Genomic DNA, 16,346 nt, shown 5'->3' with positions numbered 1-16,346 from the left:
ATTAAGATGGATTGGAGGTTCCCACCACTGTCTTTTAGTTACTGTTATAGAACTGATGATTGCACCCTCCTTAAGGGAATTTAGAATATTGCCTTCTGCTAATTTCTATTGAGCCTGTCTATAATAATCTTACTCTGGGTGAAAGAGTAGAAAGGGTTTATGCATCTTTGATTGTTGTGTAGAAGAGGGAATTCCAGAAGATTGAGTTTGTAATGTAAGGTTGAGAAAAGCTGCACTTGCTGAAATTCCGTCTTCTATACAACTTAGGGAAGGTATCGGTGTCTGTTCTACTTACATATTGGGAAGTGTGTAAGACATTTCATTTGTAAAAAGGTTTCTGTTGACACTCCCATTAAAGCTGCTGCTTAGTGTAAATCTACTCCCTGGCAACGTATTGTATATCATACCACCTTCTGCATCAATAGCATGTATAAATATTTAATAAAATTACTAACACAGGAGGTATGTTATCTGTACTACTCTAAATTGTAAAATTGAAATCTTGGGATCCTGTTTCACATGAGATGTATTTGTAGTCTCCTAATCCTAAGAAACTTAGTGGATAGCTAAACATGATTCCTGCAAATGACGTTAAATTATTTGATAAGTCATAGTATCATTAAAAATACTACTAAAAATCTGGGATCTTTTGAGATGGAGGAGGGGAGCGATTTTAGAGGCTGTGATAAAATATGATATAGTTTTTGTACTTACGATTGTCAATCAGTTTAGTTCCTCTGAGGTTCCCATCTATACAGAGAATATCTCCAAGGATCAAATGTCTGTCCCAAATGCTTAATGGGAACTGAAACAATTATGATGAAATGTGAGCAGCTGCCTTCAAGAGGGAAAGACATCTCACTTGCCCAGAGTCTTTGTGGTTTCTCCTCCAGATACACTGAGCAAAGAGTTGTTTTGTGTTCTGTGACTAACACCTTCTGTGGCCCAGCTGCTTCTTATTTTCTCTCTCCCTCTTTCCACCCCAACCCCCCCCCCCATATATGTCAGCCAAGAGCATAGGCTCAGATTTATGGGTGTGTATGTCAATATGTGATTCTTCTTATTCTAGCCTTCTGTGTCTTAAAATCTGACTGCAGATTAGAGCCAGTCCTATTTAATGCAAAATCTCACTCCCCGGACAATTGATATTGTGTCTGGCAGGATCTTTTTGAGCTCACATTTGTTTCTGACAAAGACAGTATACGCTAGACAGTCCATGAAATGCGGCAAAACTTAAAATGCAACACAAACGAGGAAATGAAATATAACTACAGTACTAGAATACAACTGACATACTAATTAACACATCCAGATTGGCATGTGCACATCTCTACATCATTGGTCTCAATTGCAACTCTGCCTATGAGTTCTTACAATTGGGAGTCTGAAGTTCTGGGTGGGAGAAAGCAGTGCTGGAAACTGTCATGTCTGTGACTAACAATGAATCATGGGAGTTGTCCTGGCACTGCAGAACTGAAGGCAAGCACACTGTGACCCCAGTTTGCCAGAGGATTAAAGACTGCTGAAGAAGCTACATTCCCTACTCTTCAGGTAGAACATAATGGAAGGAGGGAAGACCAGGCCCACTCCGTCGATTTGCCAGTGAAGGAGCAGCAGCAGAGAGTTTGTCAGGGTGGGGAAACTGCTGCAACTGCAGAATTAAAGAGAAGTATACTCTGGCCCCATCCATCTGCTAGTGGAGAAGCAGCTTCTCCAGTACTTCCTTTCAGCTTACCATTTGATCCCTTTTCTCTAGATCTGTCTTCAGCCTTAAGCAAAATGTACATGCTTCTTGTAATACTGTGCAGTCCTTTCAAACATGAAGAATTATTTGTGATTACAAAGATTCAGTACTTGTATTGTATTGTATTGCTCAGTACCTATTAACAGTATGTTTGCTGGGCTAGATATGCTGTTTAAACCAAGGAAAGAATAATCAGGAAACTATGAAGTAGAATAGTACAAATGCCAAGGATGAAAACCTCATGTCTGGCATACCATGAGCATTACCTCTCACTATCATTTTACAAACACTGACTCTATGGAGAGATTCCTCCTTATGGACTATCTGTGTAGATGAAATACATAATAGTGACTTTTTATGAACACACTTGGGAATACTTCACACAAGACTCTTTTCCTACACAGATACAATTTCCATGTAGGAAATCATGTCGTAAGTGACAAATGCACATGTTTGTGTGTATGTGGAGTGGAAAGTGACAGCTAATCACCATTTTTATGTCACTTTATTATGGGAAGAAGGAAAAACAGCAAGAAACCAATTCAAAATTTCTATATACAGAGGTTTAGGACAGTATCAAGTGCTGGGCAGAGGGACTTGTGAAACATTTATTCAAACAGAATTTTAAATAAGAGATTTGAAACCTTACTGTTAGAACACAAATGACTAAGTTTCAAATACAGATTCATATACAGTTGGCAGATACAAACAGTTCATTAAGCAAATGGTAAATGAAAACAGTATGTATATTAATACTTGGCATACTAGTTTATATCCTGTCAAGTGATAAGGAGAAGTGTGGTCAAAATGGTCATTTTGTATTACTCAGTGTAAGATTTCAATCTGTGTTCCATTCTTGAGAAAGTAACTGAGAAGCAGCTACAAATCTAAAAAAATGAATAAATACAATGATTTTTACTCCTTCCTTTAACCTTCTGCAGGAACTTAAACAGAAAAAGTCTTCTACATAGTTTATCATAAAATAATATTCAAAAGAAAGTGAATGTTGCAGCAGCCACTGAAAATCCCCCCTTTCTCTTTTTTGTTTCATTTTGTTTGTGCATAATGCACAGATGGTATTATTGATAGTGCACCCCTACTTGATCTTTGGGTTTGATTTGGAGCATATGATAGGAAAGGCCAAATCACATGAAGTCTATATTAAGTAATGTTTTTGCCTGGATCGTAAAGATTAATTTGCTGAAACAAAAATGTAGGCAGAAACACTCCATAGCATGCAAGTGGCACTTTGATAAAATGCAGGTAACAGTTTGCAAGATTGTTATGTTATTCAATCATGCTGATAATTCATGGTAAAATTACCAATTATTTTTGCTTAATAATATTAATAATTATAAAGTAGAGTACTGTTATGGGGTCGTCCCCCCCAATGTAACCAACAAAATGTCCACTTTCTGAATAGCCAGATACTCTGCTTTAACACATATTGAGTTGTTTTTTTCTAAAGGAGCTGTTGTTCAAATGTTCTTTATGCTACTAAACGCTTGTAAACTAAAACATAGTTAAGTAAAACATAATCTTTCCTTGATATTTGTAGCCCTCTGTATGAAGCTGAACTGCTAGCTGTACAATTGGGCCAAATTATTAGTGATGCTACATTGAGCTGTATGAACTTTAGTGGTTAAGCCTACTACCAAGCTCTAGCATGTTTCATGTAAACAAAGAAGAAAATGCATTTGATGGTGTCTGTTTGCTAACAAGATGCAGGTCAATCCCAATTTTATATGTAGCTTTTTCTTCTTTCCAGTCTTTCACAATGACGGCAGAAGAGACAGTGAATGTAAAAGAAGCTGAAATAGTCAAGCTAATACTGGATTTCTTGAATTCAAGAAAACTTCATATCAGTATGTTGGCTCTGGAGAAAGAAAGTGGAGTAATCAATGGACTGTTCTCAGATGATATGCTTTTCTTAAGGTAGAAATAATTATCATAGTATTAAGGATACTGTTTAAACAAAGCTCACATTTTTGTTGCTGTTGTTTAAACTCAGGTCCATGCCTTTAAAATGCTTTGATCCATCTCGGGCTTTACAGTATCTTGACTGACTTGTTATCCATTTCTGTATGTGCACTGAATAAAATTTATCCATAACCCCTTTTAAGCACTTGGCTGCAAGACATGCCAAGTATAATGCTATTCCTATAAGTATCTGAAACGTGCATAAATACAATATATTATTAGATTATTGTAAGTTTACATTTTTGAGCCACCCAACTTTTACCAGATAATACTGTTCAGCACAAGGCAATACAAATTATATTGTATCCAGTTGTGATTTTCAGTCCTTTGATCCAGCGGACACCTCTGCTAACAGAAAAAGGAGGGTGACAATTTTCTCTGACTTCCTGTAAAAAGGTTTTACTTTTATCTATTTAAATTAGTAAATAATCTTCTTAACTACTTTCTAAAGCATTGACTTTGTAAAGCTGATTGGTCAGCTGCTGTAGTTGAGGGAAGGGATGTTTTGGTTAGCTTAAAAACTAAATTGAAAGTCCAGCAGAATTCAATAGATCTCTCTCTCTCTCTTAAAAGACAATTGATCCTTGATGGTCAGTGGGATGAGGTTCTTCAGTTCATCCAACCTCTGGAGTGCATGGACAAATTTGATAAGAAAAGGTAAATTTATAGTAATTTTTCAATACCATGGCAATCCCATTTATGCAACACAACAATTGAACATGCACTCAGCCTTCATACAGTTTCAGAACTGTTGCAGTATCTATATCTGCATTGCATTCTTCCTTACAAGCTTTTCTCAATTAACTCTATAAGAATAACACATTTTCATCACAGCTCTCACTAAAATTCCATTATACAAGTAGAAACAAAATAGCAGTGTTTGGATAAGCTCTCATAGTTAGGATTTGGGATAACAAAGGAACGATTAGAGAACGTTTTTGGTGCAGTGGGCTAGATCCTTATCTGTCCCTACCCGCATGGGCCAACTTTGACAGGTGAGCAGGAGAACCCACTTGTCAATTCACCTAATGCCATGATGATGATTGACAGCTGGCTTGGCCCACCCACCTGTCAAAGTCTGTTGCTCAGTGCTTCCTAGGCTCCCTACAGCCAGCTGGTTGTTAGGTGCTGGGGAACAGTAGCACAAGGGGCTTTGTTGGCTGTATACTCAGCTTCAGATGCACTGAGTACAGGCTTCAGCCCTGTTTTCTGCAGGCATCAGCTGTGCAACCAAGCTCCCCTCTCCATGGGGAACTGATCTGGCAGGCTTGAATTCAGCTGATGGGCTGTGGATTCAACTCTGCTTTCTGCAGGATTGGCTATGTCATCAAGCTCCCCATGAAGAACTCTGTTACACAACCAATCCAGCCACACCTCTGCCTGCCATATGCCTGTTGTCACATATGAAGGAAGACTTGACTTGAGGGAAACATGGGGGTGTCCCAACATGTCACTGGCCCATGGCACATGGAAGGCCACACTCTGGATTTTGTTTTCTCAACTGGGCAGGAACAGGGTGATTTGAAGGTGGGGGATATTGACATCAGTACCTTGTCATGGTCAGATCACTTCCTGTTGAAATTAGGCTGTCAGCACCTTTTCCCCTCCACAGAGGCAGGGAACCTATTAGGAAGGTCCACCCTTGGAGGCTGATGGATCCAATGGGATTCCAAACGGCTCTGGGAGGTTTTCCGGCTGAGATGACTGGTGCCCCTGTCAAAGCCCTGACTGACCTCTGGAACACCCAAATGGCTCAGGCTATTGACATGATCGCCCCTGAGTGCCCTCTGCCACTTCGTGGAGCCCGTTTGGCCCCTGGTATACTCCAGATCTTAGGGCGAGGAAACAAGCTGGGAGACGGCTTAAACACAAGTGGAGGAAAGATCTGAATGAATGTAACCAAACACTGGTAAGGGCTCATTATCGAGCCTACCTAGTGGCAGTGAAGGTGACAAAGAAGGCATATTTTGCTGCCTCCATTGCATCCTCATTATGTCGCCCAGCAGAGCTTTTCCAGGTTGTATGGGGCCTTTTACAGGCTGGCCCAATGGAGGTGATAGATCCAACGGCAGCTCTCTGTGACTTGTTTGCAAAGCACTTTGAGGATAAAATCGCTTGCATCCACCCAGACCTTGACTCTGCTGTTATAGCAAATGAATCTCATGGGGTGTCCAGAGCACAGTCTAGTCCTGTTGTGTTGGATGAGTTTCAGTTGGTAAGGTTCAAGGATGTGAACAAGGTGCTCGGATCAGTCAGGGCAACCACTTGCGCTCTAGACCCTTGCCCCTCTTGGCTGATAAAAACCAGCAGGGAGGGAACAGCTGGCTGGGCCAGGGATGTGATCAGGGCCTCTTTACAAGAGGAAGTGTTCCCTGCCTGTTTGAAGGAGGCAGTGGTAAAACTACTCCTTTAGAAACCTTCCCTGGATTCGGAAACCTAACTAACTGCCAGCCAGTTGTTAATTTCCCTTTCCTGAGCAAGGTTCTGGAGTGAGTGGTCGCAAACCAGATCCAGGCGCTTTTTGGAAGAAACTGATTTTCTGGATCCATTTCTCCATTTCAGTCGGGGTTTAGGCCTGGTTTTGGCACACAAACTGCTTTGGTCGCCCTGTATGATGACCTCTGTCGAGAGAGAGACATGGGAAACATGTCCCTGTTAATTCTTCTCGGCCTCTCAGTGACTTTCAATACCATCGACTGGTATCCTTCTGGACTGACTGTCCGAACTAGGGGTGGGTGGCACCACTTTATGGTGGTTCCAGTCCTACTTGGATGGTCTTTCCCAGGGGGTGTTGCTTGGGGAATGGTTTTCAGCCCTGTGAAATTTTCAATGTAGGGTTCCACAGGGCTCAATCCTATCCCCACATTGTTTTAACATCTACATGAAACCGCTGGGTGGGGTTATCCAGAGGTTCTGAGTACGTTGTCAGCAGTATGCTGATGACACTCAGCTCTATTTCTCCTTTCCATCTGCAGGTGAGGCAGTGGAAGTGCTGGACCAGTGTCTTGCCTCGGTAATGGACTGGATGAGAGCCAGCAAACTGAAACTCAATCCAGATAAGACTGAGGCACTGTTAGTGGGTGGTTCCCTAGACCGGATGGGTGGGAGATTGCCTGCTCTTGATGGGGTTACACTTCCTCTGAAGCAGCAGGTTCGTAGCTCCAGGGGTACTCCTGGATTCTTTGCTGTCGCTCAAGGCTCAGTTGGCCTCTGGCTCAGAGTACCTTCCATCAGCTTCAGCTGGTGGCCCAGCTACACCCCTATCTGCACAGGGATAGCCTAACTCCTATTGTCTATGCTCTGGTAATCTCAAGGTTAGATTACTGCAATGCGTTATACGTAGGGCTGCCTCTGAAGATGGTTTAGAAACTTCAGCTAGTGCAGAATTCAGCAGCCGGGTTGCTCGCTGGAGCAAGACGGTTTGAGCATATTACACTGATCGTGGTTCGACTGCACTGGCTACCAATTAGTTTCCGGGCCCAATTCAAAGTGCTGCTTTTGACCTATAAATCCTTAAATGGCTCAGGACCACAATATCTCAAGGACTGCCTCTTTCAGTATGAACATATCTGGACCCTGAGATCATCTCCTGAGGCCCTTCTTCATGTGCCTCCTCCTCGAGAGGTCTGGAGGGTGATAACACAACAGTGGGCCTTCTCTGCAGTGGCTCCCTGTCTGTGGAATGCTCTCCCCAGGGAAGTTCGCCTGGCACCTTCATTATACACCTTTAGGCACTAGGCAAAAAGGTTCCTTTTTAACCAGGCATTTGGTTGATTTGATTAACATCCTATTCCCTTTTAAAATGTGAGGTTGTTTGGGGAGGGGGGTTATTGGGCTGTTGTTTTTATTTTGATTATTTTGTGATTTCATATTTTGATTTTGTTCTGTGAACCACCCTGAGACCTCTGGGAATAGGTGGTATATAAATTCAATAAATTAACAACAATAGCAACAGCCTTGTTGCTGTTTCAAATTGAAACCCGTGCATGCCTAAACCTTCCCCAACCCTGTGTTAGAACATGATCTTCCAAAATTTCAGGAACAGCAGTCCCAGTTAACTGCTATAATTTTGTACCAAAGTTCACATTAATTTACACTGTTACATCAGTTGTATTTCTGTTTTCTTATGCATAGGTTTCGCTATATCATACTGCAGCAGAAGTTTCTAGAAGCCTTATGTGTAAACAATGCAATGTCTGCAGAAGATGAGCCTCAACATGTAAGCCTTGTGATCTAATCACAGCACTCTAGCTAAACTTATAAAATTCAAATGTATTCTGCTTTTTAGAAGGCAATCAAGTTTTTCTTAAAGTTTGTTTTCAAGTCTTACATTTTTGTTTTAAGAACTGTAATGCAAGGATATCTGTGTAGAAAGTAAAAACTGAAGAGCACTTGATACAGTGATTCACAACCCATTATCATGGGGCTGAACTGTGCCTTGTAAAATTAAGGTGCCAAGGTGGATAAATCTGGTGCTGAATGCAAGTTGGAGTAGGGGGAAAAGTGACCTAGGTATCAAACCTTAATCAATGTTTAAAGAAACGGTACTTATACCAAGATGTCTGAAACTTGACCTAGGAAACTATCTAGAAAACAAATTGTGCCAGCACTAGACATCATAGAAAAATGTTCGGTTGAACAGCATTTTATTGGTCACACAAGTTGAAGTTGTAATTTCATATGCGGGGAAAGATGACACTCATAAAACTGCAATTATTAATAGGTGAATAGCAAAGTAATTTATCTGCCTGTATCTTTGTGCAGCTATTTATGATAAAAAACATTATTTTAGCCTGAAATAGGGGTACTCTCTTTTTTCAGTTGGAATTTACAATGAAAGAGGCTGTACAGTGCCTACATGCTCTGGAAGAATATTGTCCTTCTAAAGAAGACTATAGCAAACTGTGTTTACTTCTCACATTGCCTCGTCTGACCAACCATGCAGAATTCAAAGACTGGAACCCAAGCACCGCACGAGTTCACTGTTTTGAAGAGGCTTGCGTCATGGTAGCTGAGTTCATTCCTGCTGATAGAAAACTAAGTGAGGCTGGCTTTAAAGCAAGCAACAATCGTTTGTTTCAGCTTGTGATGAAGGGGCTATTGTATGAATGTTGTGTGGAGTTTTGTCAGAGTAAAGCAACAGGAGAAGAAATTACGGAGAGTGAAGTGTTGCTCGGCATTGACCTTTTATGTGGTAATGGGTGTGATGACTTGGACCTTAGTTTGTTGTCGTGGCTTCAGAATCTGCCCTCTACTATTTTTTCTTGCGCTTTTGAACAAAAGATGCTGAATATTCATGTTGATAAACTCCTAAAACCTACAAAAGCCGCCTATGCTGACCTTTTGACTCCCCTCATCAGTAAACTTTCTCCTTACCCATCCTCACCCATGAGGAGACCTCAGTCTGCTGATGCTTACATGACGCGTTCCTTGAACCCTGCCTTGGATGGACTCTCCTGTGGATTGACAATTAATGAAAAACGCATCACAGATCTTGGGACAAAAACATCTCCCATGTCACATTCCTTCGCTAACTTCCATTACCCAGGAGTACAGAATCTTACTCGAAGTCTAATGTTAGAGAATACAGATTGCCACAGTATTTACGAAGAGTCACCTGAGCGGTAAGTTGCCCTTTACCACACTAAGGCTGGTTCTACACTGATCTAAAAAAACGCTAAGAAAAGAAAAAGTTGTATAGCTCTCAATGCAGTTTTTCATTGACTGCTATACAGCACCTCCTGGTGTCACATTTATATAATGCATTTATAATGTTATAACCCACCAGTATAGATTAGACCTTAGTTACAATAAGAAACTGGTTCTTGAACCTGCTCTGCAAAATAATGCATTAAGGTCTCCATTTTCTTACACATTTGTGTTAACTTCTAATGCAGGGGTGGCTAACCTTTTTTTGGTCTAAAGTCTGCATTCATCTTCAGACAACTCTCGGCTTCAAACCAGCAGAGGATGTGTCAAAAAGTGGATATAGCTGCTTCTCTTTCTCTGTTTTTTTGTTTTTTTATATATTTCAACTGTGTCAGACCAACACGGCTACCTACCTGAATGTTGATGAGTGTTTATTTTGGTTTTATTGGTGTATAAATAGTATTGACATACGTGGGATAGGATGAGGTCATAGAGAGGTAATATAGAAGGGATGAGAATATATTCCTGAGGATACCAGAGAAAAGCACAGGAAGAACTCTTTCATGTGGAGTGAATGGTTAGGTCAGAAGAGAATTGGCTAAAGCCAGAGTCATGGAGGCCTAGGTTATGAAAGGAGGAAAGTAGATAGATTAAGATATACTAGATTCAGGTAGGTAGCTGTGTTGGTCTGACGCAGTCGAAAAAAAGTAAAAAATTGTCCAGTAGCACCTTGGAGACCAACTAAATTTGTTCTGGGTACAGTGGTACCTCGGGTTAAGAACTTAATTCGTTCTGGAGGTCTGTTCTCAACCTGAAACTGTTCTTAACCCGAGGTACCACTTTAGCTAATGGGGCCCGCTGCAGCGCCGTGGCGCGATTTCTGTTCTCATCCTGAAGCAAAGTTCTTAACCAGAGGTAGTATTTTTTTGGGTTAGCAGAATCTGTAACCTGAAGTGTCTGTAACCCGAGGTACCACTGTATAAGCTTTCATGTGCATGCACACTTCTAAGATGAAACTGTTTGTTATTTAGGTAGTGCCAAAACTTCCTGAGGCTGTTTTGTTCTGTTTTATGATATATTTATTTGTGTTTTTAATAGTGTTAAAACCAGGGCTGCCACATGCTGACACTACTGAACAGATGGCTGAGTCTCTTAAACGATCTCTGCCAAATTTTCTGTAGGCATGTTAGAATCTAGTTGGGACTTTTGTGGCCCACTTAACAATAGAGTGCATCAGCATTATTGGTAATTTATATGTTGTGCCTCGATGGGTCTTCTCCTGTTGCTGATACTTCTTTTGTCTTAAAGGATCTTGACATCACTTTTCTAGCCCTAGTGGGACACTTCACTTAATGCTCGCCCACACTTCGCTTGTCCCACACCTAGAAAGCATAGGTCTGATTAGTTTTCTGCTTTTCCCCACCGCTTTCCCTATGAAAATCGATTCTTTACTGCTGAATCGGAGCAAACATCAATCCATGTGTAAACTGAATGACTTTTGCTCTGATTAATTGGTAGAGTGGGTTTTCAGGGAGAAAGCATCAGGACAAGTGGAAGTATGGACAAGCCTTACTTTCTTTTAGTACCCTCTGGACCTCTCACAATAACATTTGCTCCTGCACTAGATTGTTCATCTTTGAGAGATATTGCTTCCCTTAGTTTGCTATGGGTCTTGAGCCACGTGGCAAACTCCAATTCCCTCTGCTATTTTCAGGGGAACACATTTTGCCAGTTGTTGTCTTGAGGGATAGTAAAGCTCAGTTCCTACCCCCCCCCCATACTTTTACTTTTTAAAGTCTGGAATGTTAAAACATTTTAGATATGTCACTTTCTTTGTCACCCAGCTGTTCTGTGAGACCAGCGAAGGACTGTGAGCATGAAGGGAAATGTTGCTGTCATAGTTGTGGAAATATTCTTTTCTGGCCTAAGTTTGGGAAATGGTTAGCATGTATTTAAATCATGAGTATCTGTATATATAAGATGTATTTGCAAAATGGTTTAACATAAAAGAAAACTTTAAACGCTTTTTCCTGGTCTCTGTATCCATGAAAGATGTGACACGCCAATGGATCCCCAGCCCTTGTCAGGCAGTGAGACTGTGTGCCAGAACTCAGTTCCAGAAAAAGAGCCAGCAAATGGAACACAGAATCAAGGACCAGCCAAGCAAGAAAAAAATGAGGTAATGGAATATTTTTGCTTCCACCTAATAAAGGGCCTTTGAATTTTCCTGCTTTGATTGGTAATAACAAAATGCGTACTGTAGTGTTCGCTTCGGCAGCTCATAGGCAATGCGTACTGTAGTGGGAACTCCTGTGCAACGTGATTTTTTTTGAAGCTTGCTTTTCTATAGCAAAAATGCTTGCTGTGCATTCTGCATACTTAATTCTTGATTCATCTAAAAAGTGTGTGAATGTGTCCCTCTGTAAGATACTCTACTGGTTGCCATATAAATGTAAAAAGGGGTCTGCGGGGTCCCAAATATATTTATGCAGCAATTTTATTTCATGGCATGCAGTCCCAGTATTTAGTAGTAGATTTGTGTGGATGTTTTTATTATGATTATTATTTTTAATTTATTTTTATTCAATATTTTATTGATTTACAGTAGTGTATGTCTTGTCTCTTTTTATTTCTTTTTTAAAAATTTATTTTGTGTGGATGTTTTGATGTTTTTGCTTACGCACTCTCTCCAGGGTATATAGAAGAAAATGTCATTATGGGGGAAACCATTCCCACAATTTATAACACAGTGGATAGGATCAGGGGGAGAATAATGCTTTGCAACCCACTCCATGTCATTTCAGACCTGTGCATCTGTTCCAAAGTCTCCCAGGAGGGTTGGGGAGGGGTTATAGTGAGAAGGGGATCAATGAAAATCTCTGCTCACAAAGGTGCATCTGCTGCTTTAGCCAATTTTATCCCTTCTGCTGAAATGACCCTTGAGCTCTTCCTCACCATAGTCAGGAGTAGCTTTTCAGGAGCTGCAGTCATGGTATAGGAAGAATTAAGAAACCTCCAATTCTTGATCCAGTCCATTGTGATAAAACTTCTACAGAAGTTCAGTCCTCCACTGAAATCCAGAAAACATCTCTTCTTTAGAAACTCAGTACTGCTATTTTTAAAATTCCTGCTCTTTTATGAGGGCTGAGATGTGGCACAGCACACAGCACAAGAGGGATGTCTTCCTCTTCAGTCTTCTTTTTAAAGCCAGCCAACCAATGGGGAGCAGGGAGCCACAGAACCAGACAAAGCATGCAATCTGCCTCCATGCTCCAAAGCTAGTTCTGTTTTGGAACTACTTAGCATTAGGACAGGGGTCATCAAACTTTTTCAGCAGGGGGCCTCAGACCTTGTGGGGGGGGGCCAGACTATATTTTGAAGGGGGGGAAATGAACGAATTCTTATGCCCCTCAAATAACCCAGAGATACATTTTAAATAAAAGGACACATTCTACTCATGTAAAAACACGCTGATTCCCGGACCGTCCACGGGCCAGATTTAGAAGGCGATTGGGCCGGATCAGGCCCCCGGGCCTTAGTTTGCCTACCCATGCATTAGGACTTCATGCCTGTTGTTTGTTGAAGCTTGCCTGCTCGCAGTACAGAATGAGATAAAAGTTGTGACTGTGGCATATAAGCAGACCTGCCATTAATTTGGGAAAGTCTATAGGACAACATGTGTTCTTGGTATGCTTGGTGAGGTTGCAGTGTTCTTTGTAACATGCTTGCAAAATGTTTCTTCCCACTCCATTCAGTATCTACCTTTACGAAGCAATAAATTTTAAAACTTGATTGCTTTGATCAAAATTTTTGAGCTGGCAAGTGAACACAAAGTATGTGGCAGCAGCAAATGTAGAAATGTGTTTCCTTTGTTGTCTAGTCATGGGAGATTTCCATTTAAAATCAAATTATGCATTCTAGAATTTTGTTCATGATTTTCCAAGCCTTTATGTTATGTTGTTTTTTTAAAAAAACCACTTTCAGTAAGTTTACAGGCGTGTCTTCGTGTTTTCCAGGTGAGGTAAAAGACAGAATGAGCATATACCACCAAATGTTTAATGCTATGTTACACTTAAGTAAAGAGCCGTTGCTTTTTTTCTGCCTCTGGTAATGTAAAATTTTATTGGTGTGGTGATAAAGAACTGTAATGAGAATGATGATTTTATTTATGTCCGATCTTGTTTAGCTTCGTGATTCAACAGACCAATTTCAGGAATATTACCGACAGCGATTACGATACCAGCAGCACTTAGAACAGAAGGAGCAACAGCGACAACTATATCAGCAAATGTTATTAGAAGGAGGGGTAAACCAGGAGGATGGTTCAGATGCACAGCAAAATCTTACAGAGCAGTTTCTTAACAGGTTGGCTATGATATCTTTGTGGTTTTCAGGTTATGATTTGTTCAATAGCAAAGACTACAATCTTAGCCTTACTCTAGAGTCAATGGAATTTACTTTGAAATAAATGCTGACAGTCGCTAAAAAGAACATTTTCAAATCTGATTATAGTTTTCAGTATAATTTTGTTACAAAAAGACTTTCACAGTAAGTTCCCCAGCATCTGCTGATAGGATGTGATGACGTTCTTTTTGTATTAATTTGATGCCTTTCTTAAGTCTTATTAACCAAATACCATATTGGTGACAACATTACATTGAATGTAATAGTAATTATGCTTTCATAGCTCTTCATTTATGTTTTTTTAATGTATCCTGCAGGTCTGTTCAGAAGTTGGGGGAGTTAAATATGGGAATTGACAATCTGGGAAATGATGTGCAAACACTTAACCAGCACTGCAGTGGCAGCAAAGGAACCGTATCCATCCTTCCAGATTCTAGTCAGAGAACAGCAAATGCTAATGTACAGTTCAGTACAAGCACACCACAGAAACTTGGGTCCACTAATCAGATACCATCTCTTGAAGAATCACCTGTCCATGGAAATAAAATGTAAGTACTTGGAACACTCTTGTGCATGTCAGTGCTACTTCTGCACTAAGATTAATAATATGCAGATCAGTTTGATGTGCCACCCTCGCAACATATTGTGCCTTGCTCAGTCATTGGGTAGAATACTTTTGACTGTATCCAGAGCAGCAGCAGTGGAGTTTCCTCTCCTCCTCATCTGCACCACCAAAATCTTCCCTGGAGCTGATCTGGAGGCTGCACACAGGGAGTTGCTGAAGAGAGGAGGGGAAAGTTCATTTCTGCTAGCCCACATCTCTTGCACCAGAAAAATAGGAGTAATGGATACCACCCATGCCAAATTTGGATAAATTTTTTACAAGTAAACATACAAGTAACAAATGAACATTCATTTCCTGGAGTGTTTTCAGTCTATTTGTTCTGGTTGGAATGCATTCACTGGTTGGGTATGATCTCATCTGGCGATGAGGCAGGAGAACATAGAATTCTGGCAGGCAGGTGTTTCTCTCTGTTTTTTCTCTCCTGCCTGAAGAAGCAGTTTGCAGAGCCTCTTCTCAAAGTATATTAGTGGTCAGTATACCTTTCTGTCAGCCTGCTCTCTCTCTTCAGCAGCCACTCCTCTTTCTCTCTTTTCAACTCTCTGCCCTTATATTGACCACTTTGGCTTAATCCATTTTTATTTACCCCTCCTTTAATTTAACGGGCTTTTTCCCCTCATGCAATTAGCTCCTAACCTTTCTGTTCCCCTGAATAAGAAAAACACACAAAGCCCCACAAAAACCTCTTTCTGTGTATACTTTCCCCTCCCTGGACTGTTCCGTCAGGCAGGGTTAAAAATCACATAGTTACATAATCATCTGTTGGGGCCCACAACAGTTCTAACCGCCACTCGCCATATTCAGTAGACTGGGCTCTGTCATCTGCACTGGCTTCCACTGTATTTCTGGACCCTATTCAAGGTGCTGTTGTTAACTTTTTAAAGACCTAAATAGCTTGGGGCTAGGCTACCTAAAGGACTGAAGAGCTGGCAATCTCCAGGTGTGCCTATCAGATGGGGAGAAGTGGGGAGGAAGGACTTTTTCAGTTGTGGTGCATTAGTGCCTTCAACAGAGAGGTTTGTCTGGTGTTTGCATTGTGGTCTTTGGTGCCAGGTGGGGATCTTTTTAATTATACTGTTTTAGTGTGTAGCTGTTTTATACTGCATTTCTAATGGTTTTGTGAGTGTTGCATTGATATTTTCTTATATAGTTGGTTCATAACTTTTATGAACTGCTCAGAGAACTTTGTTGATGAGCAGTACAAAAAAGCATTAATTATTTAGTCTACCTGAAGCTATTACTAAAGATAAAATACATAAAACAGAATAAAATACATTACACAGTTATCCATCAGATAAGAGTTTGCTACCCTGAAGAATTTAACTCATCAACCCCACAAACTTTTCTCCTTAAAATTGCTACTTTAAAAGCAAAACAGGCCACTTTTTCAGAGGTCCAGGGGAACCTGCCCCCCCCCCCCAGTTAGTCAAATACTTAAACAATTTAATTATATGAACATGGCTGCTTTTAAGTCCTCATAGCTTGGGCAAACCAGTAACTAGTGGGCAAGTATTCAGGCAGATTACCTCCACGTGGACAAACTCTCTTCATAGGGCATTCCTCAATAATGTCCTTCAATTATGGCAGCACATAAAAATATCTTCAATAATTACTCTAGAATTTGAAGATGTCAGTTTATTGCTGAATAACCAGCAACAGACAATTATATATTTACATTTGTTGCTTGATTTAGAATAAGAAGGGAAAGGAGAAGAATGGAGGGCAGCACCAAGAAAGCAAGGGGACAGGGAAGCAGAGGAAGGTGACATGGGTATAAATAACAGGGAAAGTTGCATTTAAATTTGAATTTAAATTTTGTGTATCAAAACAGAATACCAGAGCATGGTGCCATTCCAGCACAACATGAAGATTCTCCAGGGAATTTAACAAGAGCAAGTGGTGATGAGGTAGGACTTAATAGCATCTTGCATTACAATGAAAAGGCTC

General features: G+C 40.6%; 1 protein-coding gene across 3 annotated transcripts in view; it reads left to right on the top strand.

Annotated features, from left to right (window-relative positions):
• The window catches only part of WDR47 (WD repeat domain 47), a 34,731-nt gene that overhangs the window by 7,765 nt on the left and 10,620 nt on the right, over positions 1–16,346 (top strand). For 2 of the 3 annotated variants that reach the window (XM_081010760.1, XM_081010761.1), the window contains exons 2-9: positions 3,513–3,679; positions 4,298–4,381; positions 7,859–7,943; positions 8,546–9,348; positions 11,426–11,552; positions 13,560–13,738; positions 14,095–14,325; positions 16,231–16,306. In XM_081010760.1, the coding sequence (XP_080866886.1) occupies positions 3,522–3,679; positions 4,298–4,381; positions 7,859–7,943; positions 8,546–9,348; positions 11,426–11,552; positions 13,560–13,738; positions 14,095–14,325; positions 16,231–16,306 (1,743 nt within the window). In that variant the 5' untranslated portion in view covers positions 3,513–3,521. Of the gene's footprint in view, positions 1–3,512; positions 3,680–4,297; positions 4,382–6,699; positions 6,738–7,858; positions 7,944–8,545; positions 9,349–11,425; positions 11,553–13,559; positions 13,739–14,094; positions 14,326–16,230; positions 16,307–16,346 lie in introns of those variants that run through there. The other variant, XM_081010762.1, reaches the window with a different exon arrangement.

This window comes from Podarcis pityusensis, assembly GCF_964106645.2.
Source record: "Podarcis pityusensis genome assembly, chromosome: 6".
Classification (NCBI taxonomy): domain Eukaryota; kingdom Metazoa; phylum Chordata; class Lepidosauria; order Squamata; family Lacertidae; genus Podarcis; species Podarcis pityusensis.
Note: the sequence above shows the minus strand (reverse complement) of the source record. Positions and strands in the feature narration are given on the sequence as shown.